General features: G+C 46.1%; 1 protein-coding gene across 3 annotated transcripts in view; it reads left to right on the top strand.

Annotated features, from left to right (window-relative positions):
* The window catches only part of TENM4 (teneurin transmembrane protein 4), a 368,675-nt gene that overhangs the window by 250,346 nt on the left and 97,983 nt on the right, over nucleotides 1–20,346 (top strand). For 2 of the 3 annotated variants that reach the window (XM_088018017.1, XM_028116004.2), the window contains 2 exons: nucleotides 5,256–5,441; nucleotides 13,029–13,055. In XM_088018017.1, coding sequence (XP_087874143.1) covers nucleotides 5,256–5,441; nucleotides 13,029–13,055 — 213 coding nt within the window. The remainder of the gene's footprint in view (nucleotides 1–5,255; nucleotides 5,442–13,028; nucleotides 13,056–20,346) is intronic. The other variant, XM_088018018.1, reaches the window with a different exon arrangement.

The raw sequence follows: 20,346 nt of genomic DNA, 5'->3' as shown, positions 1-20,346 counted from the left end.
CTCAGAATTAGCGTGTTAGGGCAGCTGGAGATTTTCACCTGATTTCAAGAGGAAGCCAAGGCTACAAATACATACGCTTCTAACTGGGTATTGATGGTCTTGACTGATGGTGCCCTGAGAGATGACTAGAGAAAGCATACCTAAATTTCGAGGCTGCTTACTATAAAAGCTGGTATTTTGCTCTTCAGGAAGATTCCCCTGTGCTAGGTGAGTAGCAGCTCTGCTGATACAAGGTGTCTTACGTCCTCATCAGTGGGTCGTGTACATAGCATAAGTTACACAGGGCCTTTCACGTATACCCTTCTCTTCCATTATCCCCACTCACCTAGTGGGGGACCATGATTACTCTCCTCACTTTGGGTGTGAAGAAGTATGGTTCAGAGAGATTGAGTCATTAATTCTCCAAGGACTCCACAAGGACCCAAGGAAACTGGGGAGTCAGAATCTGAGCCCAAGTCTACCCTACAGATGATATTCTCCATAGTACTTGAAAAGATTCCCCTCGGGGCCCGAGCCCTCCAGCATTCAGCCAGTAAGCTCTGATGTTTATCACGTGAAGGTCAATGGGCATTGATCAAGTGCTCACTTGTATCGGGTATGTTCCATAAGTCAGAATTCACCTCTGATGTTCTGACGTCAGTCCAGTGCACGTGCCGCTACACCTCCCTTGTTCTTGCACAAGAATCTGTGTGTACAGAACTTTCTATACCCCAAACTGTGTGCCGGGCACTCTGGAGAAGTCTCACTTCTGCCCATGTTAACTTGCGTAACTGATTGCGGTTATGTCCTTCTGTTGTGCTAGAGTAAACTCCCTGAGGTCAGGAGAGAACCATGCCTGTCACAATCACCATTGGATCCCAGTGCCTTCTGTTGGGTTTGCTCATAGCGGGCACTCAAGAAATTAAACAAGTGAGAGTAATTCCTACAACCCTCTCCAGTTGTTGGTATCATCCCCACATTACACCTGAGGCAGCTGGAACTGGTGAGGAGCAGTGACCCGAATTTCACAGAGTACCACTTATATTAGGTAAGGGACAGATAACCTGTTGAAGCACATTCTTCAGCATCATCCTATTTAGTTTCCAGCAACCACTCTGGGAAGTTCTATCTGCTTTAATGTCAAAGCAAAATCAAGAAGGAAAACTAAAGCAGTTCCTTCTATTTCAAGGGGAAAACAAACAAACAAACAAACAAAAAAGGTGAGACAGATAAGAAAAATAACAACAGGGCCTGCAACTCAGGGCCAAATGATAAAGTAGCAGCTCCGATTTCTGCTCCCATCAGGAGTCAGTGCATCTCCCATGCAGGCAGAGAAGCCATCTGCAGAGGAGAACCTGAACACTGACAGGTTGTGTTGCCGTCAGTTAGCACCCCATAAACATCAAGGTCACCCTGTTCAGGCCCCTTCCATTAAAATGTGTAAGAGCTCACAACCCAGCTTGTAAAAGGCTGACGGAGAGGTGCCCAGCCGCCAGGCAACCTTAGCTTCATGCCAGGAGAGCATGTCTAGTGTAAACTGGCGAGGAAATGGAGGGTTTAGATGGACAGCCCAGCAGTCTCCAGATGACAAAAGTGAGACTGAGTGTCTGGGAAATTCTATGTAGGGGATCTCATTTCATTTGACATCAATCCAGGGGCTGACTTGGATATAACAAAGGATAAGCAACAGGGCCAGAAAAGGAGACAGATCTGCTAGAAGAACCAGGAAGTCCCCACAAGGAGAGCCCGCCTCTTTGCTGATCAGGTTCCTTAATCTTACAGTGTCACTCTGGCACATGGCTCTGGGAATTGTCAAAACAAGGGAGAAATACCCGTAACCATATGACCTTGTAGAATCCACTGATGCTCTCTGGGTCTCAGTAGTGGCCTCACCTCTAGGAAAGATAGTAACCAAGGGTTCTGACAGCATTGTTGTGATAGTTCAATGAGAAATTGTATATGAAGGGTGCTTCAAAACTCTAAAACCTGATATAAGTATTAGTTATTAAGCCAAAAATGGCTTTCCCCACACCCTACCTCATTTGATCTGACACCAATCCTATGACATGGGTGAAATGGGAATTATTATACCTATTTCACAGAGATAGAAAGTGAGGTTCAATGAATTTCATAAGTTGCCACTGGCAGATATCCCAGCCAATACGTGGCAGAGCCAAGGGTAAACCCCAGATCTGTCTGATCCTAAAATTCATGGTGTTTTATTTACTGCATATAAGCAAGAAGGTACAGCAGTAAACACTATAGATTATTTGGATGATCTTGGGATTCCAATACCGGTTTGAGCTTTGTCTGGATTGTGATCTCCCAGAGGACAGAGATTAGGTCTGGTTTTTCTCTGTACTCCTAGCACCAGCCACGGTCTTCAGCACATAGTAGGCATGCTTGGAATACTATAGGAATAATGAGCGAATCAGTATGACTGTGTTGATACCTACTATCTATCAGGCATCCTCTAAAGGGATGCTGTCACCATCCCCATTTTACAGAAGAAAACGAAATTCAGCAATCAGATAGGTTGCCTGAGGTCACGTAACTGGCAGAAGATATTTGGAATCACATCTAAATCTGATGCTCTTCTGTCCACAACTGCCTTCAGATTAATTAATATAGGAATGGCCTACCTGTTAGCTAAGGCCTGAAGTCAGGCAAATGCTGGGGAAAGGCAGCCTCTTGTGCTCTAGACTCCCTTGAACTCTATATGCCCTGCTGCCTGAAAACACCAAGGCTTTGGCCCAAGCAGCCTGTCCCTCTGCTGGCTCACACCTCACTGAACAGAAGCGCTGTTTGCTATTTACTTTTACACCATAAACTGCCACCTGGAAAAAGTGCTGAGTAAAGCCAGACAAATGCTAAACTAATTGTTCCTCCCCGGTCTCTCAGGGGAAAGTTCCAGCCCTGAGGCACGCCTTGCCTTCAGAGTCACGGAGGGGTCACTACTGTAAGGAAGGGTTAGAAATTTCAGAGACAGGACTTCGGAAGGCCTGGGGCCTGGAGATTGTCATTCTGTGTCAAGACATTGTGTGAGAAGGAGGGAAGGAAGCTCGAAGAAAGTCCTGAGAAAGCCACATTCCTGGAGGGCTGCTGGAGGTAGTGACACTAGCCCACAGCCCCACCCCAACCTGGGAGGTTTTCGTAAGGCCAGCTCACTAGAGACAGGCCAGGACTGACCCTCAGCCAGGCTGAGCAGGGTGTAAATGAATCATTTTACATTCTCAGGCCGCCTATAGCCCCAGGCACCCAAGGATTCATCCCTTATCCCACAGACTTCAATTAAGGGTCTGTTCTGTGCCGTGCTCTGTGCTAAGTACCAAGCATAGAAGCAATCAGGAAAATCCAGTCCAGCCTCAGATATCCCTGGTCTGACAGTGAGACAGGCACAGAAACAGAAAATCGGTTTACCATGTAATATGGAAGGGCAAGGAACGAGAGAATAACCACAGGGTGGGTCACAGACTTCTCAGAGGAGAGACCCTTGAGCTGAGCCTTGGGGGTAGATTATGCTGTATAACATGGAGGGTGTTTATATCACAGACTCCCACCGTCTTAGAGCCAGAGAGACCTTAGATGCCATCAGATTCCCCCTGAAGCCGATGAGGAAATCCAACACCCGCTGAGGGGGAATGACATCCCCAAGGTCACACAGCAGATGAGTGGCTGAGCAGGCGTGGGCCTTGCACGCCTGGTCCTTGGACTCCTAGTCTAAAGTTCACTGTCCTCAGAAACCTGTCCTGAGTTAGGCATTTCTGCCATGCCCTTCTCTATGTTCCACTTCACCGGGTGCTCGCCACAGCCCTGACGGTCAGCAGAGGTGCTGTGAGGCGTCCTCGTCACGGCCCACACTTGATACATCCCGGACGTCAAGGAACCTGCCTGTGGTCGCATAGCTCAGAAGCTGCTGAGCCTGGCACAGAACCCGGGGCCCCCCCAGCTCCAGGTCAGGGCTCCTTGCACCCATTTTATAGTGGACCTTCTCCTCTGGGCAGGTGAAAAATCTGATGTGTCTCTGCGTGTAGTACTGCCCTTCCAGGTAGTGTGCCTGACAAGGTGTCGGGCACAGGGACACCCCATAAATGGTGACTCAACTGTTGTGTTATGGGGTTTTTTTTGTTTTGTTTTGTTTTTTAATTCTAAACATCATAGCCATTGCCTTGTAGATTGATGTGGAAGGTCTCAGCCTCTGAGATCTAATTTTGATTTATCCCCTTTTTCCAAAAAAATAGCTAGACTATTAGTAGCTTCTAAACCAGGAATATAGCTTGGAATCTTCCAAGCTGTCATGGGCAAATGCAACCTGACACAGTGCCAGTTAATTTAGTTTGAAAGAGAACAAAAGCGTGGGGTTTTCATTCGAAGACTGTCGGGCCATAAGGCACAGACTGCAGGCAGGGTCCCTGTCACAGCCCTGGCAGAGAGCACCCACAGCCACGGCTGCACGACCTGTTTCCTAAAAACCCGGGTCAGAGCCTTCACCACCTCTGCCTGTGTGACGGGGAAGCTGTCACTGGCCCCACGCCCGAGGCCTTGTGAATTGGGCCGTGTGCATACTGCACCAAGTCACAGACGGGCCTTTGTGAAGGGCTGGGCGACTCGACTCTGGCTGTGACACGGTTCCCCAGCAATTTGCTTTGGATCCAAAAGGCCATGGAGGCGGTGCTTGGAATTAGAGTGGCAAGGCAGTGTGCAGGAGAACGGGCACGGGCAGCAAAAGCACAGAACCGGCCCCCAGAGTCCCCACCCCCACCCTGGGGTGCAGGGGGCCGGCCTCCCTTTCACCCCTCCTGGAGGACAGTCAGGCTGGAAGGAAATGCGGGCCCCAGACCCCCTGCACGTGCCGCAGCCAGACCCACGAGCACTTCCCTTGGCCATCAGGGACTCGTCCTCACTTTGTTTTCACACATTACCAGTTTTTAATTAAATGTGACTTTTCCTCACATCTGTTCAGAAGGCCGGTCCCCCTTGGAAGTGGTGAGCACAAAAGCAGGGACGGGCTGGTGGTAGGGGAAAGCAAACAGAGCAGAGCCCTTCCATCGGCCTATTTTGGTAAGGGCAGTGGGCTCAGGACGGGCTTTTGCCTGGAGAATTGTTCTCACCCGAGGGTTATTGTTCAGGGAGATTAGCCTCCCAAGCCTCCGGAATCCGGATGGGTCCCTCCCAGGAGCCAAGGTAGGTAGCCAAGTGTGACCCTTGTTCCCGACGATGACCGGCTCAAAATGTGTTTTCTCTCTCCCCTCCCTCCCCCACCACCCTCCCCACAGAGATCTGTGCTGCCGACTGTGGGGGCCACGGTGTCTGCGTGGGGGGCACCTGCCGCTGTGAAGAAGGCTGGATGGGGGCGGCCTGCGACCAGCGGGCCTGCCACCCACGCTGTGCCGAGCACGGGACCTGCCGCGATGGCAAGTGTGAGTGCAGCCCCGGCTGGAACGGCGAGCACTGCACCATCGGTATGGCGGGCCCACGCCCGGGGCCGGGGGGGCGGGGGGATGCGTCTGCTGGGGGGCGCATGCTGCCTCTGTCCGCATGTGGGAGCTGGGCACAAAGTCCTTTCATCTGGTGACATTATGGTTGGCATTTCCCAGCAGCGACTGGACTTAAACTCACCACTGGGCCTTTTTCACCTTTTCCCTCCCAGTCTGCATTTCCCAGATGTCTGCTAGCTGGTTGGCGTGCCTTGCCGTGTGCCCCTCCTGGGCCAGATGCAGTAGGGCTCTGCACTGAGGAGCTGGGGATCAGGAGTAAGGCGCACGACTACCACTTAGCAGTTGTGAGCTGTCCTAACGCCTCTCTGAGCCTTGGTTTGCTCACCTATATAATGGCTGGCACAGAGTAGAGGGCTCGATAAGTGTGGCCATGATGATCAAATTCCTGATCTGCTCTCAGCCCCCCACCACCACAGGCCTGGGATCCTCGGAAAAGCTTCCCATGGGCCCCGGGCCACATCTGCCTCCCATCAGGCCTGGATCCCTCCCTCCCCTGTCCTCAGCCTCCATCCTGTCTGCATTTGTCTCCTCTCTGTTCTCTGGGGGCTCCTCAGGCCGCCCCTGCTGAAGCAGCGCTGTTGGCAGGTCTCGGACCAAGCTGATCACTCCGTTCCCTTCTTCCTGCCTTGCCTGCTGCTTTTGTTGATTTTAAACACAGCCAGACATTTTGCTTGGTTTATTATCCTGGAAGGAGCACTCACCAAAAGCTCTCTATTGAATCAACTGGTCTGTGTGTGTGTGTGTTTAACTTCTTCCCCTTGCATTTTTTTCAAAGGGAGGGTCTGTGATCAGATGGCAAGCACATGGCTTTGGAAGGCTGGCTTCTGGGTGCCTCTCCAGCTCTAAACGTCACCTCTTGGGCCTTCCGGAAACTGGGAGACGAGCCCCAGACCTTTTGAGCAAAGGGAGCCACTGCTTTTTTCCTTTTTTTTTTTTTTTTTTTTTTAGGCTTCATTCCTTTTGTAATCTGAAATTAGTCTATATTCATCATCCCCATGTCCGCAACCTCACCCTGGTGATAAATGGCAGTGGAAGGCCTTGTGCTTATTAACAATAATAATGGCTTCTAATTTTTGAGCGTTTACAATGTGCCAAGCATGTGCTAAGGGCTTTTAACTGCATGATTTCATACTCCAAAGAGTCCCCCTGTGGAGGCATGCATGTTATTCCCTCCTTCTCAGGGACCTGAGGCTTGAGGTCACTTAGCCTGTAAGAAGTAGAACAGGAATTTGAGGCCTGGTTTCCAGAGCCTCGGTGCAGGGTCCCTGTACCAGCTGCTTGCTCTGCGGCTCACAGGACAGACGCCGGGTTTTCTACGAGGCATCTGGCTCACATCCCTCAGACGCTGTGCCGCCTCATTCCTGTTGCACTCGGAGTTGCAAACCTAGTTGCCCATCCCAGACCCTTAACAGAGCCGCTCCAGAGCCCAGGGCAGCCCTCCCCACTTTGTCCCCAGCAGCAGGTGCCGCAGTGTCTTAATGCACGCTTCTGGGTGGCTTCTTCGTGTCCGTGTCATCCTACCTGAACACCCCTTCATGGGAAGTGGCCCTAGTCACTCGCGGGGTCCTCTTCCTTAAACTCCGCTTTCCCCTCACCCTTCCTTTTCCCCGTGACTGAGGACAGGCTGACCTTTTAGCCTCCCAGCCCAGAAGGGGAGCCCATCCTTATTAAAACCAAAAGCAGAGCCCAGAGCGAGTACATTCTGTTTTCTATCACTTAATTACAGAGTCCTTAGCTCACCTTACCAAGTTCCAAAAAGTTTATGGATGGCAGACTCTTATAAGATAAAAGCATCTCATCTTAGTCAAATGGTGATGAGGGATTTCAGGAAATTCTCCATGAGCCCAATCACAGATGATTCACACCAGGGCTGGTGGGCAGGTTGTGCTGCATCTCGTGTCTTGAGGATGGATGTTCATCAGCCTGGCCTGAAGAATTCCCAGTGTGTTTGGATGCCAAGAAGTCAAAGCATCCCCTCCCACCCCCACTCCCCCACCCCCTCCCCCAGCCCTGCACACCCGCACACCCATTGTCACTCTTTAAGAGCAAATTCCTCCTTGGGATTGCAGATGCTTTTTGCGCTGCAGATAAGAAATGCGTCAAGGTAAATGTGCACGATTCAAGAGGGAGGTTGACAGTCACAAATACCAGAAAAATGTCACAGGACATTGAAGAAGTAATGGACTAGTCATAGTGGCTCAGATGAAAGGACGTTGGCTCAGAATTCTATTACCTTTCATTTTGTGGTGAGCATTTCCTTTGTCCCTGTCTTATCTCCCCGCATGGCAACTTGCTCCCCGTGGGTCTCTGCCTGTGGCCAGCTGCATCCCCAATGAGAAACCCAACACCTTAGTGCTGAAGGAACACTCCATCACCTTGTTCAGTACAAGGGAAGGGGTAGGAGAGGCAAAGGAGAGAAACAATGGTGGTGCCTTCTTTTTTCCTTTCAGAATAGAAATGAGAAGGAGAAACCCCTTTTTAACCTTTGCTGGGAATAAGAAGCACCTTCTTATGTTTCCAGGGAACCTCACTCCCTTTGAGGATCATTTAGGAAAGGACAAAAACTGTTGGTGTGAAAAGTTAGAAATTCAAAGTATTACATTTGCTCTTGTTATCAGATTTCATTACTATACAAGAGGTCATTATAGCGCAGCTAGTTCGTGTGCTGGAGTACAGTTATGTCCTGTGCCAGAGAAAAAGCTGGAATCCATGACACTAATGCAGAGACCTCCATGCAAGTAGAAGCAAGAGAGGAGGGCCTGTTTATTTATACACCGCTGCCTCCATAAACAGGAAAGAATGATTTGATGACCTGCCAACTGGCATTAAACACCAAGACAAGTCTGGGCTCCTTACGGTCAAATCCCCAGCCTAAGAATCTTTTCACCCAAGTGACATTTCCCAGAGCAGATTATTATAGTAGGAATTGAATATCTCCTTTAGGAGGCTTTGATCCATCTTTTCTTTTATGGAAGCTACTTGATTTTTCTCCAGAAGAGGTTGGTTTTCAGAACAAAAGGGAAATGGATGGTAGCATCCTCTTTAATGACAGTACTTTTGTCAAAAAGCAAGAATATTCACATTGAATCCTAATTCCTTATGTTGGGAATTTTCTATCTCTGCATCTTCAAGAAAGGTCTTTGGTGAAAAGGCCATGGGCAGACCACCTGGTGGCTAGGGGCTTCGTTTTCTCCCTCCATGAATGACAGAATCGGGGAGGCTGGAGGAGACCTCCAGGGGTGATGAAGTTCTGGCTTCCTCCTCCACTGGCCACAGAACTGCACATCCATCATCCCAAAACTGAGTTATCCTACTCCTAAAAATATCCCACAAATAAGAAGGGATTTTTCTTTTTTGCTCTTGCTTGTCAGTAATGCTCCCACTTGCATATATGAAACTCAGTTTTCGTAATCCAAAAGTTAAGGTAAGATGAATTGACGCTCTATCTGTCAAGTATATGGTCAGCACAGAGTCATCAAAAGTATATTCGGGGATGTCTTTTCCAGGAATTTCATGGGTCTCAAGTCTGGGCCTTGACCTCCCAATTCTTTAGAAAAAGCTAAGAATCATAGTTAAATATGAGAAGGTGTCTAATTTTTTTCCTATTTCTTGGAAAACAGTACTATCATTTTTGATCACTTCTACAATCGTTGTTTTATTCACTTCAGTGCCCCTTGTCTATAAAGTCTCAAAACACATGTGGGAAATGCCAGCTTCTGATTACATTTGTAAAATTCCAACCTTGCCCCCAAAGCTGTGATTGTTCAAGATGCCAGATACAGAGAATTATTTACTAGGCTTCAGGAGAGCTGTCCAATCATATAAATCTTGATTCTTACACAAATCCTCCTCTGGGAGTTAAGATCAAAATAATACTCTGATGATGCAGTTGCTCAAGTGAGCCCAGCCAGACTTCATGTTAAAAAGAGATTATAAAGAAAGGCCACACAATCTTCTAGAGTTCTTTGTCCACTTTTGAATAGTAGCTCTCACGTTTCTCGTCTGTAACCAGACAGTCCTTAACTGAGAGTTTACAAGACCCTCACAAGGTGTCAGAGCCTGTGTGATAGCCCTACCCTCGTCCTTCAAAGCACTCTCTCACAACTGGACCTGTGACCTGGCAGAACAGATGCTGACAAGGACAAGAGAAAATGGACAGGGGTCTACCCTAAGTTATCAGAGCAAGAGCTTGATGAGTCATTGGTTCTGGGAGATGTTAGCCCAGACGTGGTAGGGGTGGGAAACTGGAAGGAGATTAGTAAGGCTTTGTGAGTCCCTCTCAGGTGGGTGCCATTGGCCATTTACTCATCGATCCTTCATCCAAAGCAAAGGGGATTAATGTATCCAAGATCTTAACAAGAACATCTCTTCGATGGTTTGTCAAACATCTAAAGAACTTACATGATTATAAGCATCCTGACCATCACCTGCTATAATGATCCTTGTTTAATCTGGCCTAATGTGTACCATTGATACAGCTGTTAGAGTCAACTGAGGCTCCTGGAGAATGACAGTGAAGAACCTCAGCCACGCTTTCCACAGCGTTTGATAGGGGACCCCTAAAGCTTCTTGGGGTTACCCTCAGAGAAACTTATGGAAACTTGTTTGGGTGCAGGCAAGTCAAGGAAAGAAGTTTGCATGTTGAAGGCCATAGAAATGCTGAGGAGATCTAAGACCTCACAGACTCATGCCAAAGACCCAGAGTCTGTGTCATAAATAACTGTGCACCACCACTATCCCTAGCTTCTTGCAGAGTGACAGGAATAGAGAAGTAGCATAAGAAACATCTGTGCAATGTTGAAAAAATAAGCATGGCCTAAGAGGAAAGATGACGCTGCTGTCATCATCTTCAACCCAAAGTCCTGAGAAGAAAGATGAGGGAATTTTGTGAAGTCCTGAATCCACCATCCACAAGTACAAACTCGTGGACTTTGTATCATCTTTCCTGAAACTTACTATTTTAAAATCATGGTGGATTTTTAAATGACTATACTCAAGGGCATATGTACCAAGATTTTCAAACAACAGAAGCATGGACAACAGTATGGACTTCTGTATATGGCTTTTATAAATAAATGGCATTGGACTTCAAAGGTCCAGTTACCCCTTCCATCTTCAATAGAAGGAAGCTCTATTCCGTTCCCAGAAACCTCTTGGATTTGGTACTGACTGGCCGTTATCAGCTTCTAGACTTACAGTGTGGCTCAGGGTCACTGTGTTGGAAAGGACAGTGGTTTGTGGAGTCGGAATCTGAAGTTTCAAATGCCCGCTTTTGTCTCCTGAAATCCACAGTGTTGATTGCAACCTGAGTCTGCCTCAGTCACTTCCACGGGCTGCTATTCCTGCCCATGATCTGGAGAAATTAGTAAGCATTTTTTAAAGGTATTAGAAACATATTTACATTTAATAGAGATCTTTATTACTAAATTGTTCTTAAAAATGAAATGACAAAAAAAATGGCACTAGAAGAGAGAGCTCTGTGAAGTCAGCCCCTAGGCTTGGGGAGACCAGCCTACAGAGTAGGTATAATCTGTCCTCGTCACCAGAGCCAGGATATCACCGTTAAGTTTGGAGAAAAGCAAGGTTTTGCTTGTGCAAGAACTCCCTCAGAGTGGATGCTGCATGGCGGTATGGCCACTTGATCCTACTGATGGTGTTTCACCCAGCCTTATCATCCTTTCCAACCCTGTGAGAGAAGCTCCAGCTCTTCTGCAGCTGAGTTCAGTTATTACAACACTCTGTGATCATGACTCTCTGCAAAACTCAACAGATCTGAAAGCTAAGAACACCAATTGAGCCAGGAAGTCCAGAGATCCTGTGTATTATTGTTCTGAGGTGACATATCACGGGATGTGATGTCTAAGAAATTTTAGGTCACTCTGAAAAATGAGATGAATGAGCTTGACTAAGACAAGTGTGGCAGATGAACCAAGAATCAAGAGTCTTCACCTTAGCCAGAGATGCCTTCTGGGCCGTGCTACCTGTGGGCTGGGCCTGTCTTTCATTGTTCAGCATTTCACAGCTTTGTTTACACTCTTGCTTTAATATGCCATTCTCCTCCACTTTCTTCTTTCTTGTGCTCTCATGGACTCCATAACGTCTATAAGAATGAAGAGGGGGCACACAGGCCCAGTTAAAATCTCCTCTTCCCAATTTTCCACTTGGCTGCACAGACTCCAGGAGCATATTTCATCTAGAAACAAAGACCACATGGAAACTTCAACTAGAAACATAGCCTCTCATCCACCCATCTTTTGAAGCAAATATATATTGATGACCAGCAACAGTGTCTTCTCTACCCAGAGGACTGAAAAAATAAATTTTTATTTTTTTATGAAGAAGGGAAGAATGTTCTTGCCATTGCTAGAACCCTAGGGCTTCCACGTAAGGCCCCAGCATTGCAGTCCAGTCCTAGTTATGGGCTCTGGATTCATGTGTGAAATCAAGCTGAGGATGGAGGCCCACCTGGCAGAAAGCTTCAGGCTCTCCAGGAGGTGGCCATTGGTCCGGCCTTTGTGGGAGCACATGTGGGGGAGCTATAGAAAGGGGGTGAGAGGGAAGCTCCTCAAATAGCTGTGAGTAGCCCAGGTGGGGAAGATGAGATGGTAGTACTGATTAATGCTGGGAACTAAGAGGGCTGTCCTGCTTTCAACACACAGCCCCATATATGTACCATGGGGTTTATTTTAGAGTAGTGTTTGACACCCATCCTCACAGAGAAGCAAAACCTTAGATTGCCAAGTAAGCCAATGATTGAATGCAGCCCCTCCATTGGAAAACAAAGCATACATCATTCTATCTTTTGAGTTAACGAGCATTGAAAAGTGGTCAGGTTTTGTTTTCTTTTTTCTTGTTTTTCACAGTGACATCCATTGACCTGCACCTTACATTCTCTGTAAGATGCACCAAGGAGAAATGCATCTTATTTAGAACACCAAGCATTCCGCATTCAAGTCTGTGTGGGCACATGTGTCCATGGAAAATTCAAGAATGGCAAACAGATACTCTGGCGGTATATTTGACTAAAGACTTGGCCCACTTCCCTAGTGCATATCAGAGATGATCCCAAGTTTGCATATTTCTAAGTTCCAGCTCCCGGGAAGCCCCTCTGCCTGGGAACACTTGTTCTTGTATAGCTGCTTCCCCCAAATGGAAGTTGGACGCTACTCTGGGTAGACAAAGGGCAAGTTCTGGTTTTCCATAAAGTTGAACACACCTGACAGAGCAGGAGCATGGCCACGTTTGCAGCTTCCCATCCTTCTTTTTCTCCTGTTTTCCCTCTCCCTGTGTCTTCTTGTGTATGATCACATTTCCAGACCCCTGGGTCATAGAATGAGTTGAAGTTCCTTTTGACCCTTCCTGGAGAATGTGCTTGCTCTCCTTCTCTCTCTTGTCATCTTGTCTTTGGTTTTATTTTCCCCACCATGGCAGGTCTGTCCCAAATGTGGGGCGCATCCCCCCGTGTCCCCTGAGCACCTGGCATGGTTATGTGGCAGGCAGTGTTGCACTTACTTGATCCTACCTTAAATGTCCTGTCTTTTATTCCCCAAGCGCACTATCTGGATAGGGTAGTTAAAGGTATGGACTTCCTTCCTCTATTTTCCTATTGTCTTTGTGTGTGTGTGTTTGTGTATGAGCATAAAAGAAGAACTATGTATATAAACAATGTATATACACCCCAGAAGCATGGTGTCTAGATGCTGCCACATCCCCAGCTTTGTCACAGCATTCGCTGCCCAGAGGGTGGGTTTTTGGTCACAAGGTGGTTGATATGCCTGGAGCGTCATTCTTCCCCCTAAAGTGTGTTTGTGACATTACCATTGTGCCGTTGTCCTTCCCTCCATGCACACACATACACCCCTCACTCTTTCTGCCCCATCTTCTGTCACCCTGCCCATCCCTTACAGCCCCTAGTCCCTCAGAATTAAGATACTGTGGACCAGGGTGGGTGGCCTGAGAAAGGAAGAGTCCCCAGAGCAAGCTAAGAAGTCTGAACAAACTCCATTATGTTACTGTTGTCATGTTCATTCATCCAACAAGCACATATGAAGCACCTGCTAGTACTAGTGCTGTGTGTTAGATGCTGTGACAGGCTCTGGGCAATTGGGGACACAGACCCCTGACCTCAGAGAGTGGGTGGTCTGTTTCCTTAGGTTTTTCTTTTTTTCCTTTTCAGAGAAGGCCCGAGTTTGGTAAGTTTTACGTTTGAGGAGTGTTCCTTATAGGCAAAGTAATTCCATTTTCAACATCTTCATTCATTAGCTAGTGCCCCATTTTCTAAAGAGGCCTGACTCCTATAAGAGTAAGTCTGGGAAAGATCAGATATGTGTGCATGTGAAAGACCTTAAGCCCCCTGAGGAGAAATATCCTGCCATATTCATCATTTTATCCTGAAGTCCTAACATCACCTGGCACAGATTATATGCTCAGTGGTTAAGGACAAATACCTCCGAGTCAGACTGCCTGAGAATGAATCCCAAGTCCACCAGTAAACAAACTGGGTGACCTTGCGCAAGTTACTTAACCTCCCTTCACTTGGGAGTCCTTGTACAATGAACTTGGCAACAGGACCTACCTCATAGGGTTGGCATTAGAATCAAGCAAAATAATCACTGCAACATGCTTAGCACACGGGCAGGGATGATGCTCAGTAAACATTAGCGATGCTATTTTATCATTGTATTCTCATTCTCATCCTTAATTTAGAGAACTTCATTAGCCAGAATCATTGTTGAAATTGTAAAGAAAATGGCTAAATTGGCTTTTAATAAGAGATAGCAATTGCTGTTTAAAAACTTATGGAAAGGGTTTGGGGGAAACAGAAATGATTGAATGCTTTCCAACCAGAATATCTTTGCCAAGTACAGGAAAGGTGTTAGTGGGGCCCATCAGATGGATGCCTGGTGTCGAGAAGCAGGGTTCCTTGCATTTTACATGCTGGTCTTCAACTGAGAATATAGTCATTCCGGCAAGAGTGTAGTCCCTGTGCATTTCACACATAATCATTATCAGAGGAATCTTCAGTATGGATTAAATTTAATAATGTTACCGTCTATTTGGTAGAATTTTTTCCTACTATCTGATTTTTTTTCATATCCATGAGTCTTAAGCAAGTCCTTTGAATTTTTTTAAGGGAGAAGATATACTATACTCATTTTATTGGAAAAGGAAATTGAAGTTGAGGAAGTTGAAGGGCCCACCCTGGGTCATCATTGTAGTGAGTGGCAAAGCCAGGATTTTGAATTTACATATTTCCAGCATTCTACCTTCTATCACCATTCACCAAGAATGTCCCATAATTTCCAATATTCTTCCTCCAAACCATGCCTTCCAAACTGGCACCCTCACCAGGAAGTGACATATTCTCTCTCAAACCACCTGTTCTGATCTTTAGTTCAGAAAATATCACCAGACCTTTATTTGGATTAGGCCAATAAATCATAACTTGCTTTAAAAGGCAAACTTTTTTTTAAATTTAGATTTTAACCAGGCACCCATCCTGCTGACTTTCTGGTATAATGGATACTAATCCTAAAAAAAAAAAAAGATTTCAGAGACCTGTACCGTGCAAACTCAGGACTTGTCAGATTAAAGTATCATGCCATCAAAGACAAGTCGACTTTTGTTCTTTGTTTTCTATTTGCATCGGTAGAGACTAAAGAAACAACATGCACTTAACAGATATGTTGAACTCCTCCTAAGTGCCAGAAAATGTGGATACCACGCAACAGAAATGCTTCCTATTCTTGTATTGCCGGCAGTCTGGCAGAGTAGACACTAATAAAACAAATAATCCCAACAAGTGTGATGAAGGTTATGCTAGGAGATGTCCAGGGGCCACTTAGCAAGAAGACCGCCCCGCCCCCCTGCAATTTAGGCAGGGCCTTGTAGACCAAGATTGTGAACTTTAGCAGAAGCATATGAGAAAGCCACTAAAGGTTTTTAAAAGCAGGATGATGGCTTGATGACATTTGTGATTTGGAAGGATCAATCTGGCCATATTGGGGAAAAAAGAGTTGAGGTGGAACATTTGGAGGCAAACAGACCAATTAGGAGACTCTTGCCATCATCAACGTGGGAGATGATGATGACCTTGTCTAGGGAAGTGACTGTAGGGATGAAAAAGTACAAGAGGACTGGGAAGAGAACCATAAAGAAAGGGACATTCCGATATATGGTAGGGTTAACACACAGCCCCTTTGCCACTTAACTAAAAACTATCCTCAAGGATTGGGAAAGTCTTCTTATCATCCCTGACGCTAGCTTCAAGGGGACTTCTTCATAGGCTTACACAGAAGGCTGAAGATAAAGTGGTCCCTTGTCATTTAAAGGGCATCTTTTCTTTTGAAAAGCTTAGGCCTTCTCTAAACCTTGAAATTACATTATTTTGGCTCTGGCAAATACCTGATGGGAGTCCTTCCAGAGGGGATTGTTAATGTCAGTTGGGTTCTCTGAATTATTAATGAGTTTCAGAGTTTGTAGAATTAACGAGCTTTAGTGGTGGGTAAGGATGGGCATTTTGCTTCAAGAAAGTCAGCAAGTCACCCCAGAGGAGGCTTCCTCTTCCTGGCTAATGGGGGTGTGATTACTCCAGAAGCAAACTCCTGGCTGAAAGCAAACCTCATTTAACCCACAGGTACTCAGAGTCCCTCTGAAACCCCGAAACCGATAGGACAGTGCAGACCCCCAGGGTATAACTTGGTCCATTTGAAGAAACTAACAGTATTTAAAGTGTTCCTGTGATTTCACAGATAGAGCTTCCCCTCCCCGAGAATGCATGCCAAACAGCACAGAATGTGTGCACTCGGCATTGTGGGCTAAGCCGAGTTCACTGGAGCAGGGTTTCCCAAAGAGGGCTTTGTGAAATGGAATATTCCACATTATTATAAGTGGTTATAGGGGAAAGAGGTTCTGAGGTCAAATTGGAAAATGTCCTGATAATCAAATAAGCAAGTTTCTTTATTGTCAGACCCTCAGAGCCTTTAACATATTAATGTTCAGTGTGACTTTCTAGAATGAGATTATAGGATAAAATGTTTTCCAAACTTACTTGACTGCAGAAGCTTGTTTTTGAGGACCTCATAGAACTGGCTTTCTGCAAAATTCACTTTGAGAAGTATTGTTTGAGAGAATGAGACCCATTGTAAGTCCTTCCTGGAACGAAGTAAGGTATAGGTAAATAGAATATGAAATTATCGAGGGCAGAGGGCATACAGAGATGAGATATATCTCTGTATGCCCTAGAATTAACACATCCCTGCCTGGCATCCAGTAGGTGCTGAGTAGTTTGTTGAAATTAAAAACAATATCATCAAAATTACCGTCGTTTTGACCCTCTCAGTTGGGTCGGTTGTACTGGAAGGACCTAACGCATCATCTCACCTGAACCTTCATTTTATAGATAAGAAAATTGAGGCCAAAAGAGGAAAAGTAACTTTGCAGAGATCTCACAAGTTAGGCAGCAGGTACCAGAACCTAGGGGTCTCTTGTCTCATTCATTGATTCAACAAATACCCTCTGAGTACCTGCTATGTGCAAGGCACTGGGTTAAAGCCAACATTGCCTTTATGGAGTTTATATTCTAATGGAGGGAATAAGACATTAAACAATTTGCAAAATTAATAATTTACATATACTTGGGACACTTGCTTCCAAGGAGGACAGAGCACTAGGAAAGCATGAAGTGGTGGGCCCGGGCTGGGACTCATGGCCTTGAACCCATCTTGCTGCCTCCCACTGAGCTGCATGTTGACCCCCATGGCCACATTGCTGGGCTCGTCTTAGCTCTCTTTGGCAGGGTTTGTATTATGAGGACCATAGCTCTTGACCCGAACATTGATACAGCTAGAACTGGCAAAGGTTATTTTCTGCTTTGTGAATTTCTTAGTGAAGTTACACAATATTAAGACAAATCAATTCAATAATAATAATAATAATAGCACCTATCATTTATTGAATTCCTACTTATGTTACCTACCCTGCTAAATAATTAACATACCTTATTTCATTAATCTTCTCAGCAACTCTTTGAATTAGGTATTACCTCCATTTTACAGATGACAATACTGAGGCAGAGAGAGTTAAATAATTTGCCAGTTATCCCATGGGTAGTAACTAAAAAGGTAGTATGGGGATTTGGACTGAGGTCTGCCCAGTTCCAAAGTCCACACTGTGTTACAACACATGGTTTTAATTTACAATTTAGGATTAAATGGTGTGAAATTGGAACTGCCTTAGAAAATCAAGATCTGAAAGAATAATAAAAAGTTATTTAATTTAAAAGTAATATGTGTGAAGTGTCTAGCACAGTGGCAAGCCATGGTAGGCCCTCAGCAGATGGCAACTGTCATGGTATCACTGTCCTGAAGCCTCTAAACCAGCAGGTGGCAAACTACAGGACATGGACCAAATCTGGCCCATCACCTGTTTTTGTAAATAAAGTTTTATCAAAACACAGCCATCATTCATTTGTAAGTTATGTCTGGCTGCTTTCCCACTACAATAGCAGATTTGAGTAATTGCAACAGAGACCCTATGGCTCACAAGCCTAAAACATTTATTATCTGGACCTTCACAGACAATAAATTGGCTGCTCTGATCAGACAAGTGCCTCAGATTTCCATGTTGCCATTCTATGAGCCCTATGTGAGGTTATGGGTACAACTCATGATACTGTATGCCTTCTACTCAATAGAAGGTAAAGGTCAGTAGAAGATTCATATACTGTCTTGAAGCTGTAGGTCAGGCTTTGTGCATCATACACACATTATATTATTTAATCCCCTGCAAAACCCTATTGTATAAGTAGGCTGGGGCTCAAAGAAATTAAATAAGGTCGTAAAAGTCACTGAGTGCTGAACCAGACTGGTAGGGCATCCAGGCTTATACTCTTTGCAGCTGACGGGAGGCTACATCTTGGAGCAAGAGAAAGCAATCTACTACCATTCTTAACCATTGGACTCAACTTCCTTCCTCCAAGACTGATTTCAAATACAAATGGGGCTCCGTTGAAAGGCACTTCCTGCTGGGTGGATAAACATTCAAATGGGACTAGTTGGGGAAAGAGGGGGTCCCTAATTGCTTGGACCAGGAAGGGTGGCTGGTGTTGTGAGCCGGGTCCGATGCCTGGCTGATCACCTGCATGCCACAGCACGGTTCCTGCGCTTGTACGCCTGCTGTCCTGGTCACCTGTGGGGGAGCCATGCTGGTGGCTTCCCACCCTTCCCAACAGGCTTCTTCTGTGCAAAGACCAGAGTCCACATTTGCTTCTAAACTTGTGCAAGGATCCCTCCTAGGCTTGGAGTGCACAGTCAATAACTGTTTCTTCCTTTGAATGACAAACACGGTGGCCAGAGTGATTGATTGGCTGCTGTCTGAACATCTCAAATACAAATGAACATGTTCTTTTCTTTTACTTTGCAATAAAAGTCAACTACCAACAGGCCTTGAAACACTAAAGTTTTATATTCTAATTGAGGGGTCATTTGGGGCATCCCCGCCTCAGCCTACGTCTTGTATGGGACAGCTACATTCACACTGGTCCCATTTAAGAATAAGGGGTCAATTTTCAGTTATTTTGTGGCAGATTTACTTTGTAGCCATATTTGTAGCAGTTTGCTGCTCGTAATAATAAATTAAGTTTTATAGATGACTTTGACGTCCGTACCCGTCCCTGAGACTGAGCAGGGCCAGAGAGAAGACACAGAAGGTAGGCCAGTGAAAGGTGTTTTTTGAAGCCACTCTGAGGAAGGAGTTGACAGGTGTTAAAGTGAAGACTTGAATGAAAACCAAGGGCCAAATAGAAGCTGAAGTGAACCATGTAACTTAACAGATTCTCAGACATAGATTTCTGAGCCATGAACTCAGAGAGAAGGGTTTTAAAGGATGGTAATAAAAAACCTGTAAATCTACTTGACTAGTAAGGATAACTCCCTACCTTATGATATGGACAAAGCGGAACCACGGCAGAATCTAAACATCACCTGACCCTTCTTGATGCAATCACCCAAGGTTCTCTCAGACAGATGGCCACTCCCATATCAGGTTCCCACCAGATTTTGTACATCTCCCCGAGGGCATTTAGCAGTGAAATATTTTGCTTATACAAATCTGTCTCGTCTGATAGGCTGCATGCTCCTCAAGAATGAGAAGTAGGTCTTATTCATCTCTGCACCTCCAGTGCTAGCCCAGAGAAGGTGCTTGATAAAGACAGGCATGTGGGTGTACAGATGGACAAAATCAGGGAAGGGCATCCTGCCCGTACCTGCATTTGTAATCGCAGACAGCCCTAGCTAGTCTCTCATGGCGGTCGTCGGGGTCTTCTGCATGTAGAACCCTCTTCCTAGTGGTGATACATAAGATGGGAAGGAGAAGACCCAAGGGCTCTTCCTCAAAGCAAACGGTTGTTTAGGAGAAAACGGGACAAAATAAAAGCCTAGGGTCCAGTACAAGTAACAGTACAATGGTAGTTGACCCAGTAACAAGTGCTGAAAAAAGGATAGCCCTTCTAGAATGAGACCCAGAAGTGCTGAGGGAACATAAGGAGTAGACGGAGAGGTGAGCCCTTTGTTCCAAACAGCCCCCAGAAACAGGAAAAACACACCAGAATGAACATGGAGCAGGTATCAGGCAAAAGTTTCCATCAGTCACCTTCTGTCAGGCTCCCATCCACGGGCTTCCCCCTTGGGCATCCTGATCACTTTTGAAAGGGGGGACGTTCGCTGCAGAAGGTGTGAGTTTCAGACCTGTCCCCACCTTCCTAACTGTGCCACCTCCTCACCGGGCGGCCTTAGCAAGTCCTTCCACCTGTGAGTCTCAGTAGCACTCTCGGCAACGTGGCGCTTCCCAGCGATCCCAGCCTCCCTGGGTG

Source organism: Eumetopias jubatus, unplaced genomic scaffold (assembly GCF_037043125.1).
Source record: "Eumetopias jubatus isolate StellerSeaLion01/CBP00866 unplaced genomic scaffold, mEumJub1_p1.0 scaffold_13, whole genome shotgun sequence".
Lineage (NCBI taxonomy): Eukaryota > Metazoa > Chordata > Mammalia > Carnivora > Otariidae > Eumetopias > Eumetopias jubatus.
Note: the sequence above shows the minus strand (reverse complement) of the source record. Positions and strands in the feature narration are given on the sequence as shown.